At 34.3% G+C, this 15,727-nt stretch overlaps 1 protein-coding gene and 1 long non-coding RNA gene across 3 annotated transcripts in view; both read right to left on the reverse strand.

The window, feature by feature from the left end:
- Nucleotides 1-415: 415 nt before the first annotated feature.
- On the reverse strand, nucleotides 416-11,715 carry LOC127074682 (uncharacterized). Of its 2 annotated transcripts, XR_007786089.1 has the most exons (12): nucleotides 11,243-11,715; nucleotides 10,654-11,122; nucleotides 9,871-9,997; nucleotides 9,022-9,122; nucleotides 7,540-8,189; nucleotides 7,254-7,345; nucleotides 7,117-7,162; nucleotides 4,522-6,425; nucleotides 4,337-4,393; nucleotides 3,913-4,142; nucleotides 2,935-3,030; nucleotides 416-2,768 (listed from the first exon to the last, which is right to left on the reverse strand). It is a non-coding gene; the product is annotated as an uncharacterized LOC127074682 (long non-coding RNA). The 2 variants fall into 2 exon arrangements; XR_007786088.1 differs by having other exon boundaries at nucleotides 9,022-9,997.
- Nucleotides 11,716-12,800: 1,085 nt separating this feature from the next.
- Nucleotides 12,801-15,727, reverse strand: part of LOC127074675 (uncharacterized) — a 30,665-nt gene continuing 27,738 nt past the window's right edge. Inside the window, exon 2 of the mRNA XM_051016020.1 lies at nucleotides 12,801-13,251. Coding sequence (XP_050871977.1) covers nucleotides 12,946-13,233 — 288 coding nt within the window. The 5' untranslated portion in view covers nucleotides 13,234-13,251 and the 3' untranslated portion in view covers nucleotides 12,801-12,945. The remainder of the gene's footprint in view (nucleotides 13,252-15,727) is intronic.

A 15,727-nucleotide genomic window follows, 5' to 3' on the forward strand; every position in this document is an offset into this window, starting at 1 on the left:
GACAAAACTAAACCATATCATTATATAGAGAGATATAAACTTGGCTTGGAGGTTTGAGGATGGAGTGAGAGAGTTGAGGTTGATGGTTCTATTCCTACCCACACCATAATAAAACTAACATATTAACATTTGTTAATAGAAAAAACAACATCTTCAAATGCATAGAATCTGACGTTACCATCATGGCTAGTAACTAAACCAACAAGAATTCAACCTAAGGACATTGGAAATTACTGGGATCTGACTTGAATTAAAAACAATTTGCATTGGAAATTACTGGCATTCGACCTAAATAATTTTAAAAAATGACAACACTTTCCATCTACTAGAATCACATACGTATGTGATTTAATCTAATGAAGTGCATGAAACTCAATATGAGAAAGAGCTGGGATGCAGACCGGATTATGCTTCCAAATTCAAAGGTGACCTGCATCACTTTCTATATCTCATGGAATCGATCACAGATTACCATAAAATCAGCAAAAATGACCTGAACAAGTGAGTAAGGCAGCTAAATTTAATATGGAAGAAATACTGAAATTAGACAAAGAACAAGTTCATTTAATCATTGCATTGAAGAAAACTTAAGGGTAAGTTCGAAAAAAACATATCCCTGCAAAATGGTGCATCATGGGATGCCTTAAATTGCTAGCAATAGTAGGATCAACACAATCTAATACAATGAAAATGTCACATACGCTTGCTCCCTGGGCGGGGCCTGTAACAAAATTCATAATGTCAGTATTATCCTTTGCATCTGAAAGATATGTGTGAGACAAACAATTTAACAGTTATATCACAGTAAGTGCAATGACCTCTTCCAAGTTTTCCTCCTACAAAATCTACAAAACATTAACAATGTAAGCATTGAAAAGTGAATAAGCTCAGTACAAGAAAGCCAACAAAAAGTCATTAAGACGAGTAGAAAATGTTCAAATCAAAAAAAGGCTTCACATTTTTATAAAAATTGTACATATTAATTCAAAAAATGAAATGAACGAATGAACCTGAATAATATGTTGAGAACAAACAAATCAAACCAAATCATAAAAGGCAAACAGAAGAACATCATCTCTGATAACCTCAAGACTGTTTTTGATCTATTTATGAAATATTCATAGCAAGGGTGTGGTACCTACAATGTCTCCGACGATCAAGTTAATAATGGATTCAAATTAATGTTGGGAAATAAAACAAAACCGTCAAATAGTTCATCAATCTATAACAAATAAAGATAGCAATGAGTTAACATGCACTTGGTCAAGCATCCTTATCCCCGAAGTAACTTTAGTATAGTGATGACATGTCACAGTAAAGTGAGCAAATCATGAAACCTTGGTAGGACTAACCACTCTCTGTCAAGAAAAATCTAAAACGATTTGGTGTTAGGACTCCAGAATTACATTTCAAAATGAAAATACAATACCACTGACACCCGTATAATCAAAGAAAGTGTCAGAAATAGCTCAAAATAAACTGCAGAACTCAACCACTCACTGTATTCGGAAAGTAGCATTTCGCCACAATATTTGTGCAGTATTTATAACAAAACAATCACCTTGTGTATATATATATATATATATAGTAAAAACAAAATGAAAAGAGGCAAACAGAAGATCATTACCTCATAAGGACCTTAAGACTGATTTTAATCTATTCATTACACGAGCATAACAAGGTTGTGGTACCTGCCTGCAAAGACTCTGACAATATAGTAAGACTTGTGACATAAACAAACACTAAGAGTAACATTTTAGAGTAAAGAAATTAGCAAGACATGATGGAATTATAAGCATAAAAGACTGACACTAACCTTTATGGGAAGTCTGTGAAAAAGGAAAAAGAACAACATACTAAATGTCTTTCTATTTCAAGTTACTTTGTATGAATGCATTGTATAGGACCTAAACAACAACCTGATTATCGTATGTAAGAAATGAGTGGGACAAATAATTTGATTGTTAGATCACACAGTAAGTGCAAAAACACAGATATATTACCTGAAGAAGGAGTTTCATCTTACTCATCATGACACAAGCATATATTCATAATAACATTGGGTAAATAAAACAATGTACCTAACAAAATCAATTTGAAATGAATAAAAAGTTGTTAGTTACTATCTAAATGACATCAAGATTGCGATTTCCCTTGTTCTTTCAGCATCCATGGCTTCTTGGGTGTTGTTAATGAGACGAAACAGTTCTAACCGCATCTCACCAAGTTCAATAATTTCATTCATTAACGATAAGCATGTTTTCTGCAGTGGTGAGGGAGTATGATGAGGTGACGATAGTGTGATCATGTTAGGAATCTCATCATCTAAGAACTCTATCTTTTGTTTCTTAATCAACGTTAAAATAGATGAAGAATAACTCACAATTTCCATTGTTTGCTTCATCTTCGATTAACTGAATCACTAGGGTTAAGCATGACTCCACACTTCAAACTCAGCCTGACCCAGGAACTAGTTGTCACCCAACATTTTCACCCTCTGCCCATTTCCAATGTTCCAGCAGGCCCTCGAGTCAATGACACTCATCCACTCGTAGTTGGGTTGAAGAACGGATGGTGCTTCCAATAGGGTAGACCGCAGGCTGCTTCTGTTCTTGAACACTCTAGCAGCTTGTTGAGCATGATCAAAGGCGTCCTTGCATCACTTTCTAAATCTCATGGAACCGATCACAGCAAACCAAACTTCCTACCATTTCCTTTCTGTTTCATCATACTCGTGAACATAGCATGACACGACAAAGGTGTGGTACCTGCAAAAACTCCGACGGTCAAGTTATGAATTCAAAATAATTTTTGTAAATAAAAGAACATACTATCTTAGATATTCTCCCGCATATCATGACAAGTTTACAATTGCATATTCAAATATTGAGAAAGATTATCCATAAAACCATAACAAGGGTATATTAAGCCAACCCTGCAATTTTTCTTATAGATTGCAGAAGGAGATGGATAAGTTTGAATGAACTGTAGCAATGTTGTATCGAGTAAAGCTGAGACAATGAAAAATCCCTGCAACCACATTTGAAGGAAAACCACTTCAGCAAATTAGTACAAATCAGAAAATATTCAGGATAACTTTTTACCTACATATTGTAACCACATTGAAGTAATAATAAAAAGATTTTGATAGTCATACTTGGAAATTACTGGGATCTGAAATGAATTATAAACAATATGCAATTTTTCAAGTTGATGTACATCAATATCTATTATAGACACAGTTACCACATATGGATAACAATGACCAGAACAAGGCACTGGAAATTTCATATTATGGATTTCAAACTTTTCTTTATGCATTAATTAATAAATTAACCTATACAATACGGACATGGGACACGACAGTCCCACGTCAACACCAATAATAATTTGAAAAAATTAATCAATTGAATGTGGATGTGTCAGTGTCAAGAACCAACACGTGCTTGACATTGGACACACCTTTGATCGGAGGTGTAGGTACTACAGATCAATTAACAAATTTATGTGATATAATCTAAAGAAATGCATGAAACTCTATATGAAAAATAGTTGGGGTGCAAACCGAATTATACTTCCAAATCAAAGGTTCCCAGCATCACTTTCTATTCTCATGGAACCGGTCACCAATTACTATAAATTCATAAAAAATAAACTGAACAAGTGAAATAAGAAAGCCAAATTTAATATGGAAGAAATATTTAATTTAGACAAAGAACAAGTTCATTTAATCATTGCATAGTTCGAAAAAAACCTAAATAATATCTGAAAAAATGTTCAAGTCAAGAAAAGGCTTCACGATTTTACAAAACTTGTACATATTAATAAATGAAATCAACGAATGAACCTGAATAATTTGTTGAGCACAAACAAATCAAACCAAATTAAAAGAGGCAAACAAAAAAACATTACCTCTAATGACCTCAAGACTGACATGGTCATAGCAAAGGTGTGGTACCTACAAAGCATTTGACGGTCAAGTTAGATATGGATTCAAAATAATCTTTAGCTAATGATGTTGGTCTGATCACACTCTTGGGGTTGAGAACCTTCCTAAGTTTGAACACGACCTCCAAAGATGTACCAATTGTATGCACTGTAGCATCAACAGTTTCATTTGTCACCTTAACTGCTGGCTCTCCCTATCAAATATGACCAAAAGAAACAGTGAAATCAAAACACAATACAACCCTTACCAGTATGATATAAAAAGGAAAGTGCCAGAAACTGCTCAATATTTGTTATGGATTTGTGCAGTATTTACTACTTGTAACAAAACAATCACTTTGCATATATTGTAAAAACCAAATGAAAAGAAGCAATAAAAGAACATTACCTGTAATGACCTCAAGACTCATTTTGATCTATTCATGACAACACCGTACATACCTTCCTACAAACACTCCGATGAACAAGTTAGTTATCACTTCAAAATAATTTTGGGAAATGATAAGAGTAACATTTTAGAGTAAGCAAAAAGACGGAATTATAACAACACATGATGTTATAAGCCTAATTTACCTAAACATCAGCCTCTATCTCTGCTGAGTTTTTGTGATGCTGACTGGGAAGCAGACCCAGATGATAGAAGATCCACATCCGGTACTTGTGTTTTCTTAGGTCCTAACCTAATTTCCTGGTGGTCTAAGAAGCAGCAGTTGGTAGCAAGGTCAAGTGCTGAGGCAGAGTATAGAAGCATGGCTCAACTGGCTGCAGAATTATTGTGGATTCAATCTCTCCTTCAAGAGCTTAAGTGCAAATTTCAGGTTCCTAGAATTCTCTGTGACAATCTCAGCACTGTCACTTTGGCTCACAACCCTGTGCTTCACAACAGAACTAAGCACATGGAATTAGACATATTTTTTGTGAGAGAAAAGGTCCTAAATAAAAGCTTAATTGTTGCTCATGTGTCTGCCCAGGATCAATGGGCAGATGCACTGACAAAACCTCTTACTGCTGTGAAGTTTCTTCCTCTGAGGAACAAGCTCAGAGTTGTCAACAAAAGACAGTTGCTGGAAGCTTCATCAAGTTCTAAGGGGGACTATTAGAGATGCTTTTGTATAGGGGCTTATATTATGTGTTATCACTAAGTATAGCTGTATTAGAATTTGTTAGTGTTGTACAGCTGGCATAGAATTTGTTAGTGCTGTACAACTGACATAGAATTTGTTAGTGCCTAGCCTTATCAATTCCTTATATATATGGATCCTCTGTACTATGCATCCTTGAGAAATACAATAACAGAATTTCTTCTTTTCTCCTTGCTTATCTTCTTAACAGAAGGCATTATTGAATAGTGAGAAGAAGTCTAACTTATGGCATATTAGCTACAGGTGAAAAAGTATCACTGTAATCCAACCCAAAAATATGAGTGTTCCTTTGGCTACCAAACAAGCTTTAAATCGATTAATCTTATCTTTTAGACCGACCTTCACAATATAAATCCAATGACAACCTACCAAAGACTTCATAGGGGGTAGAGGAACCAATTCCCAAGTACCACTGTTTGGAGAGAACACATCTCGTCAATCATTTATTGCCTCCAGTCAGGGATGAGATAATGCTTCACCTGAAGTGTTAAGAATAGAAATAGAAGACAAAGAAGACATACAAGTATAACGTAAAGGGGAAAATGGTGCTAACATACATTAATATAATGTGGAGAGATATATTTCGTGTTTGATATATACCTTTTCACAGGGCAATCAGAAAATCTGGCTCAGGCTACAGGATCAGATCCGTTGATGGGACAACCTTAAAGGAGAGTCCGCAATGATCTCGGGAACAGATATGAAAGATGTTGAGTGATGAAAGTGATATGTTTGTAGTGGTCGAGAAGTTGGAGGGTCAACCAAAGTGATATCTAGTGGATCAGGCTCCTTGGACTGATTGAGAATAATAGTAGGCTAGACATTAATAACATTTAGAAGAGGTGTGGGAGTAATTTCTTGAAGGGGTCCCGGAGTTACGTGATTGGACTCGAAATATGAAACAAACTCAAACAAGATAACAACGACTGATATGAGTTATCATTGTAGAGTAGTAGAATAGAAACGATAACCTTTTTGTGATTGATGATAACCAAGAAAGACACTTAAGTAATTGAGTTGATAAATCATCAAAGGAGAGAGATTGTGAACAAATATTGTAGACTCGAAGACACGAGGAGGAATTGGGTGGGAATGAGGAAACAACAAAATTTAGTGAGGGATATTGTTGTTAAGGCCAGACGAGGGCACGGGGTTTATAAGGTAACATGCCATTAGCATAATATCCCCCCAGAACCGGAATGGAACATTACCATAGAGAAGTAGGGTCCAAACGGTTTCTACAAGATGCATACTTTTACGTCCGACTACCCCATTTTATTAAGGTATATGAGGGCAAGATATTGTATCGAATACAGTTGAGACGAAGACAAATCCCTGCAACCACATTTGAAGGAAAACCACTTCAGTAAATTTGTACAAATCAGAAAATATGCAGGATGACTTTTTACCTAAAGTCCCAATAAAAAGATCTTCGTAGTCATAGTCGGAAATTACTAGGATCTGAAATGAATTCAAAACAATATGCAAATTTTCAACACCAGTAATAGTTTGAAAAAATAAATAATTTGAATGTGGATATGTCAGTGTCAGAAAACCAACACGTGTCTGACATTGGACACACCTTTGATCGGAGGTGTAGGTTCTACAAATTAATTAATAAATTTATGTGATTTAATGTAATGAAATGCATGAAACTCTATATGAGAAATAGCTGGAGTGCAGGCCAAATTATGCTTCCAAATCAAAGATTCCCTGCATCACTTTCTATATCTCATGGAACAGGTCACAAATTACTATAAATTCAGAAAAAATAAACTGAACAAATGAAGTGAGACAGCCAAATTTAATATGGAAGAAATATTGAAATTAGATAAAGAACAAGTTCATTTAATCATTGCATAGTTAAAAAAAACCTGAATAATATCGGAAAAGATGTTCAAGTCAAGAAAAGGCTTCATGTTTTTATAAAACTTTTTAATAAATGAAATCAACGAATGAACCTGAATAATTTGTTGAGCACAAACAAATCAAACCAAATTAAAAGAGGCAAACATAAGAACATTACCTCTAAGGACCTCAAGACTGACACGATCATAGCAAAGGTGTGGTACCTACAAAGTATCGGACGATCAAGTTAGTTATGGATTCAAAATAATCTATAGCTAGTGATGTTGGTTTGATCACACTCTTGGGGTTGAGAACCTTCCTAAGATGGAAATGACCTCCAAAGATGTACCAATTGTATGCCCCGCAGCATCAACACCTTCATTTGTAACCTCAACTACTGGCTCTCCCTATCAAATATGACCAAAAGAAACAGTGAAATCAAAACACAATACAACCCTTACCCGAATAATATAAAAAAGAAAGTGCCAGAAACAACCCGATATTTATTATAGATTTGTGTCGTATACACTATTTGTAACAAAACAATCACTTAACATACATTCTAAAAACCAAATGAAAAGAGGCAATAGAATAACATTACCTGTAATGACCTCAAGACTCATTTTGATCTATTCATGACAAGAGCGTACATACCTTCCTACAAAGACTCGGACGAACAAGTTAGTTATCACTTCAAAATAATTTTTGGAAATAAAAAGAGTAACATTTTAGAATAAACAAAAAGACGGAATTATAAAAATGCATGATGCTATTATAAGCATAAAAGATTGACATTGACCTTTATGGAAAGTCTTTTGAAAGAGCAGTTAGAAAGTCCTTCTGAACCAAACATCCTATTTCTAGTTACCTTGGAAGATACCAACAAGTTAAAATAACTTACTTTCTATGAATGCATTATCTATTTTGTGAGAACCAAATCAAAAACGGAAATCACGATTTCAAACAAAATTCAAAGTTTATACTTTACTTATACAAATTACAAAAGGGCAATAATTGTCTTATATATTACTCTCAAATAAATTTGTTTGAATAATATGTTGGGTCCATATGTTTCAGAAGGTCCCCATGTCAATGAATCTCATTCACTCAGCTCGGTTGAAGACCGGACTATTAAGCATGGCCAGCAGCTCAAATCAAAGGTAAACTTCCTACCATGCTTTTAAGGTGATGCATTTCCTTTCTGTTTCATCATACTCATGAGCATAGCATGACACACCAAAGGTGTGGTACCTGCAAAAACTCCGACGATCAAATTTGTTATGAATTCAAAATAAATTTGGTAAATAAAAGAACATACTAATCACAAGCAGATCATAACAACTTCACAATTGCACAATCAAATAATAATAATTGAGAAAGATTGTCCATAAAACCATAACAAGGATATATTAATTCAACCGTGCAATTTTTCTTATAGACGGCACAAGAAGAAGATGGCTAATTTTAAATGAACTGTAGCAATGCTGTAATTTCATTGAAGAAAAACCACTAAAGCAAATTTGTACAAATCAGAATATATGATTTTGGAAGTCATACAAAATGGAATCATATTCAGTAACTGTGAAGTTCCTCAACAAATTCATATGGTCCAGTATGAAATTATCAATAACTCATTTAAGTACCTAGAGTTTGTGCAGTTACTACCTCTACAGCTCCGCCAATATTGAAATATAATAATATATCTCCATAAATTATGTATATTAGAATGTAGATTAAAGCTCCTAAATGCTAAGACAAAACTAAACCATATCATTATATAGAGAGATATAAACTTGGCTTGGTGGTTTGAGGATGGAGTGAGAGAGTTGAGGTTGATGGTTCTATTCCTACCCACGCCATAATAAAACTAACATATTAACATTTGTTAATAGAAAAAACAACATCTTCAAATGCATAGGATCTGACTTGCATTAAAAACAATTTGCATTGGAAATTACTGGCATTCGACCTAAATAATTTTAAAAAATGACAACACTTCCATTCTACTAGAATCACAAACGTGTGTGATTTAATCTAATGAAGTGCATGAAAACTCAATACGAGAAAGAGCTGGAATGCAGACCGGATTATGCTTCCAAAACAAAGAACAAGTTCATTTTATCTAATGAAGTGCATGAAACTCGATCCGAAAAATGTCACATACGCTTGCTCCCTTGGCGGGGCCTGAAACAGAATTCATAATGTTAGTATTATCCTTCACCATTAGATATTTGCATTCTATTTCTAGTTACTCCTGGAAAATGCAAACAAGTGTAGTTAATTGTTTTCTGTTAATAAAATAAACAAAGTTTAGGAGATTGAACTAAATCAGATTGTTATATTAGAATTTAGATTCACATCATTCATTGATTAATACAACAGCTTCCAACAATTTAAATACGAACCCTATTTAAAATCAAACAATGGAAGAAATAATCTAAAGCCAAACTCATAAATAATCAAACGATCATTCATGAAGGAATAATTGAAATAGAAACAATATCAGAACATCAACATTAGCATGTATGCATTCTATAGAACATAAACAGACACATGAAAGATATGTGCGGAACAAACAATTTAACAGTAAGTGCAACGACATAATAGGTATTAACTCTATTATTTTAATATTCACCAAACTCTTCCAAGTTAGCCTCCTACAAAATCCACAAAACATTATCAATGTAAGCATTGAAAAGTAAATAAGCTCACTACAAGAAAGCCAACAAAAAGTCATTAAGACGAGTGAAGAAATGTTCAAATAAAAAAAAGGCTTCACATTTTTATTAAAATTGTACATATTCATAGCAAGGGTGTGGTACCTACAATGTCTCCAACGATCAAGTTAATAATGAATTCAAAATAATGTTGGGAAATAAAACAATATAACCAACAATGCACAATCCAATGATAATAATTGAGAAAGATTAACCATAAGCTTGCTTGGGCAGAGGCTTTTCCCAGTGATGCAGGTTTCATCACACTCCGAAGATGAACCAACTGCATGCCCTGCAACATCAACGCCTTCATTTGTGACCTCAACTGTTGGCTCTCCATATCTAATATGACCAAAAGAAACAAGTCAATCATGTCATGATCACTCAAGATGCTTGTTGCAGTAGTTAAGGCTAAAACAAGTCAGGTGTTACATTACATGTAATCTATACATGGTATAATGATATCAAAATCTACCACCACACTATAAACTATTAGTATAGCAAACATAAAATACAGAGAATTAATTAAATTATGACACAGCATGATGAATCAGCTATCTATTAGTAATAGATGGAAGACGGTTGAAAAGGTTAACCTTACAAGATTTTCCTAAACAAAGAGCATATTATTTAACAGCAATCATTCTATAACAAATAGAGATAACAGGTTTAGTATAGTGGTGCGGTGTCACAGTGAAGTGCGAAAATCATCAAACCTTCTTGTAGGACTAGCCACTCTCCTCAAGAAAAATTTAATACAGTTTGGGATTGGGACTCCACAAGTACGTTTCAAAATGAAAACACAATACCACCCACACCACTATAAAAAAAGTAAGTGCCAGAAACAGCTCATTGTATTTGGAAAGTAGCATCTGTGTAGTATTTAGTATTTATAACAAAACAGCATCTGTGCAGTATTTAGTATTTATAACAAAACAATCAATCACCTTGCATATATTGTAAAAACCAAATGAAAAGAGAAAACACAACATTATTACCTGTAATGACTTTAAGACTGATTTTGATATATTCATGAGAGCATACAAAGGTTGTGGTACCTGCCTGCAAAGACTCTGACAATCAAGTAAAACTGACAGTAACCAACAAGTCTGTGAAAAAGGAAAAAGAACAAGATACGGTTAGGAAGTCATAGTTAACCACACATACTAAATGCCATTCTATTTCTAGTTACTTTACCTGAAGGAGTTTGATCCTACTCATCACGACACAACAATAGTAACAGATGGATGGATTCAAAATAACATTGGGGAAATAAAACAACATACCTAACAGAATCAATTGAAATGAATAAAAAGTTGTTAGTTATTATCTAAATGACATCAAGATTGTGATTTTCCTCTTTCTTTCAGCGTCCATGGCTTCTTGAGTGTTGTTGATGAGACGAAACAGTTCTAATCGCATCTCACCAAGCTAAATAATTTCATCCATTAACCGTAAGCGTGTTTTCTGCGGTGGTGAGGAAGTATGATGAGGTGACGATAGTGTGATCATGTGAGGAATCTCATCATCTAAGAACTCTATCTTTTGTTTCTTAATCAGCATTAAAATAGATGAAGAATAACTCACAATTTCCATTGTTTGTGTCATCTTCGATCAACCGAATCACTAGGGTTGAGGCATGACTCCACACTTCAAACTCAGCCTGACCCAGGAACCAGTTGTCACCCAACATTTTCACCCTCTGCCCATTTCCAATGTTCCAGCAGGCCCTCGAGTCAATGACACTCATCCACTCGGAGTTGGGTTGAGGAACGGATGGTGCTTCCAATAGGGTAGACTGCAGGCTGCTTCTGTTCTTGAACACTCTAGCAGCTTGTTGAGCATGATCAAAGGCGTCCCTGCATCACTTTCTAAATCTCATGGAACCGATCACAGCAAACCAAACATCCTACCATTTCCTTTCTGTTTCATCATACTCATGAACATAGCATGACACGGCAAAGGTGTGGTACCTGCAAAAATTACGACGGTCAAGTTATGAATTCAAAATAATATTGTAAATAAAAGAACAAAGTATCTTAGATATTCTCCCGCAGATCATGACAAGTTTACAATTGCATATTCAAATATTGAAAAAGATTATCCATAAAACCATAACAAGGGTATATTAAGTCAACCGGGCAATATTTCTTATAGATTGCAGAAGGAGATGGATAATTTTAAATGAACTGTAGCAATGTTGTATTTAGTAAAGTTGAGACAATGACAAATCCCTGCAACCACATTTGAAGGAAAACCACTTCAGCAAATTAGTACAAATCAGAAAATATGCAGGATAACTTTTGACCTACATATTGTAACCACATTGAAGTAATAATAAAAAGATTTTGGTAGTCATAGTTGGAAATGACTGGGAACTAAAATGAATTATAAACAATATGCAATTTTTCAAGTAGATGTACATCAATATCTATTAAAGTCACAGTTACCACATATGGATAACAATGACCAGAACAAGGCACTGGAAATTTCATATTATGGATTTCAAATTTTTCTTTACGCACTAATTAATAAATTAACCTATACAATACGGACATAGGACACGACAATGACACATCAACACCAGTAATAATTTAAAAAAATTAATCAATTGAATAAGGATGTGTCAGTGTCAGGAACCAACACGTGCCTGACATTGGACACACCTTTGATCGGAGGTGTAGGTACTACAGATCAATTAACAACTTTATGTGATATAATCTAAAGAAATGCATGAAACTCTATATGAAAAATAGTTGGGGTGCAGACCGAATTATACTTCCAAATCAAAGGTTCCCTGCATCACTTTCTATTCTCATGGAACCGGTCACCAATTACTATAAATTCAGAAAAAATAAACTGAACAAGTGAAGTAAGGCAGCCAAATTTAATATGGAAGAAATATTGAAAGTAGACAAAGAACAAGTTCATTTAATCATTGCATAGTTCAAAAAAAACCTGAATAAAAACTGTAAAATATTGAAAGTAGACAAAGAACACATTTTATAGATTGATTCAATCCAAATTAATCAGCTTATCAGATCAAGCACCGCCTGTAATTGCACTTCTGAAATATGAACACTGTGGCACAAATAATATAAAAGTAAAACTATAAAATTTATCTATGATTATAAATCCAGAAACATAGAAAACAAAGCTATTATGAACTTCTGTACTCCAAATTAAAAACCAAATCAATAAAAACTATAGTTGAGCACCAATGGTGTATTTAACATAGACATGATATGAAACTGTCCAAAGTCCAAGCAAATGAATGAGTTTTTTTGTTCTTACTTCTTTTTCTGACACTGATTCTTGATCCATTTGAATCCGGCAGAGGTTCCACTCTTCACCTTCTGAGCACCTACCACAGCAGCTGACTTAGCTTTGTCAGCACCGACGATTGCAACTGTTTTCGCTTTGCCCATACTAACCGACGCCATAGCTTTTGCATCTGCCATCTTGCCACTTCCGTTGCTCTTATTATTCTTCTTCACCATCACATCGTCCTCATACTCGTCGCTGCCAAGCCCACCATTTCCCCATTGGTCAGACCAACTTGGTGCCTTGCTACCCATGTTGTTTCTTCCAAAAACCTTCAGAAAAAAAAAATTCAAATTTTTATTGATTCTATTCGCTAATGATATTACACACATTGTTCTAAACTGCTGTCAGCAATTGTAGTCGTAGCTTCAACATTAAGGTTTTAGGCCGCTGTTATGACTTAAATTTACGAGGATAGCTTAATCCAAAAAACTAATCAGATGTTATACACATTTTTACAGACTACAGTCATAACTACATTTACAATTGCAATATAAATATGTTTAAAAGATCTCTGCAACAACATTCCAAATGCAATTGCAATCCCATCACTAGAGCCAACCCAAAAGACTAACCATATAATACACATTGATAAGTTACAACCATAATATAAAGATTTTAGAGATGTCTACAACAACAATGTAATTACAGTTGCGACCGCATCAGCCATTGTAATTACCTAAGACCGGCTGTGAATCCAATCCAAAAGGCTAATAAAATATTATGCACATTGTTCTAAATTACGGTCAGCAACCACAATATAAAGGTTTTAGAGATTTATGCAACAACATCACAACTGCAATTGGGATCGCATCACTGCCACTGTTATGACCAAAGTCAAACACGAAGACAAATACAGAGACACCGACACAACACCAACACCAACCCATACACATCGAAACTAGTAATAATTTCAAAAAAAGACTGAATAAAACTTACGCGTCGGTGCTACAGAGCTCATAACGTCAGCATTGGTCAGCATTACTAAAATCAAATAAACACTTCACACGTTCGGCGTTGATTACGACAGTTCATCAATATGGATATCCTATTCAATGCAAATTCGAGTACCAAAGAATTGAACAAAAAAAATACAAAAAATCAGGATTCAATAGATCTCTTAACGAATTAAAACGAAAACTCAATTAGTTCCGCGAGATCTCTCAATGAATTGAAAGCAACGAAAAGGGCTTATCAATTTTCCCCATGGCGGTTACACGAACAGTAATTGAATCAATTACACAGAATTGCATGCATTGAGGTATTTTAGAACAGAAAAAATAGGTTTTTCTATCGAGAAACAACTGAAGCTATGAAATTAGATTGAAGATATGAAATTAAGAGTAGAGAGAGAGAATCACCTTGAGAAATTGAGGAGAGAGGATGGGGATTGGAAGGAAGTGTAATGTAAGGAAGGAAGATGGTGGTGAATGTAAGGCAGCCAAATTATGCTTCCAAATCCAAGGTTCCCTGCATCACTACTTTCTATATCTCATGGAACAGGTCACACATTACTATAAATTCAGAAAAAATAAACTGAACAAGTGAAGTAAGGCAGCCAAATTTAATATGGAAGAAATATTGAAACTAGACAAAGAACAAGTTCATTTAATCATTGCATAGTTAAAAAAAAAAACCTGAATAATATCTGAAAAAATGTTCAAGTCAAGAAAAGGCTTCACGTTTTTATAAAACTTGTACATATTAATAAATGAAATCAACGAATGAACCTGAATAATTTGTTGAGCACAAACAAATCAAACCAAATTAAAAGAGGCAAACATAAGAACATTACCTCTAAGGACCTCAAGATTGACATGATCATAGCAAAGGTGTGGTACCTACAAAGTATCGGACGATCAAGTTAGTTATGGATTCAAAATAATCTTTAGCTAGTGATGTTGGCTTGATCACACTCTTGGGGTTGAGAACCTTCCTAAGTTGGAACATGACCGCCAAAGATGTATCAATTGTATGCCCTGCAGCATCAAAATCTTTATTTGTAACCTCAGCTGTTGGCTCTCCCTATCAAATATGACCAAAAGAAACAGTGAAATCAAAACACAATACAACCTTACCCGAATAATATAAAAAAGAAAGTGTCAGAAACAGCTCAATATTTATTATAGATTTGTGCAGTATTTACTATTTGTAACAAAACAATCACTTAACATACATTCTAAAAACCAAATGAAAAGAGGCAATAGAAGAACATTACCTGTTATGACCTCAAGACTCATTTTGATCTATTCATGACAAGAGCGTACATACCTTCCTACAAAGACTCGGACGAACAAGTTAGTTATCACTTCAAAATAATTTTGGAAAATAAAAAGAGTAACATTTTAGAGTAAACAAAACGACGGAATTATAAAAACACATGATGTTATAAGCATAAAAGAGTGGCATTGACCTTTATGGGAAGTCTTTTGAAGGAGGAAAAAGAACAAGATACAGTTAGAAAGTCCTACTGAACCAAACATCCTATTTCTAGTTACCTTTGGAAGATACCTTCAAGTTAAAGTAACTTACTTTCTATGAATGCATTATCTATATTGTGAGAACCAAATCAAAAACGGAAATCACGACTTCAAACAAAATTCAAAGTTTACACTTGTACAAATTACAAAAGGGCAATAATTGTCTTATATATTACTGTCAAATAAACTTGTTTGAATAATATATTGGGTCCATATACATGAAATTCTGGTTTTCAAAAACTGAGTTTGTTTTTCTACATGCAACCTC

The sequence above is a fragment of the Lathyrus oleraceus genome, chromosome 4 (assembly GCF_024323335.1).
Source record: "Lathyrus oleraceus cultivar Zhongwan6 chromosome 4, CAAS_Psat_ZW6_1.0, whole genome shotgun sequence".
In the NCBI taxonomy this organism is placed as follows: domain Eukaryota; kingdom Viridiplantae; phylum Streptophyta; class Magnoliopsida; order Fabales; family Fabaceae; genus Lathyrus; species Lathyrus oleraceus.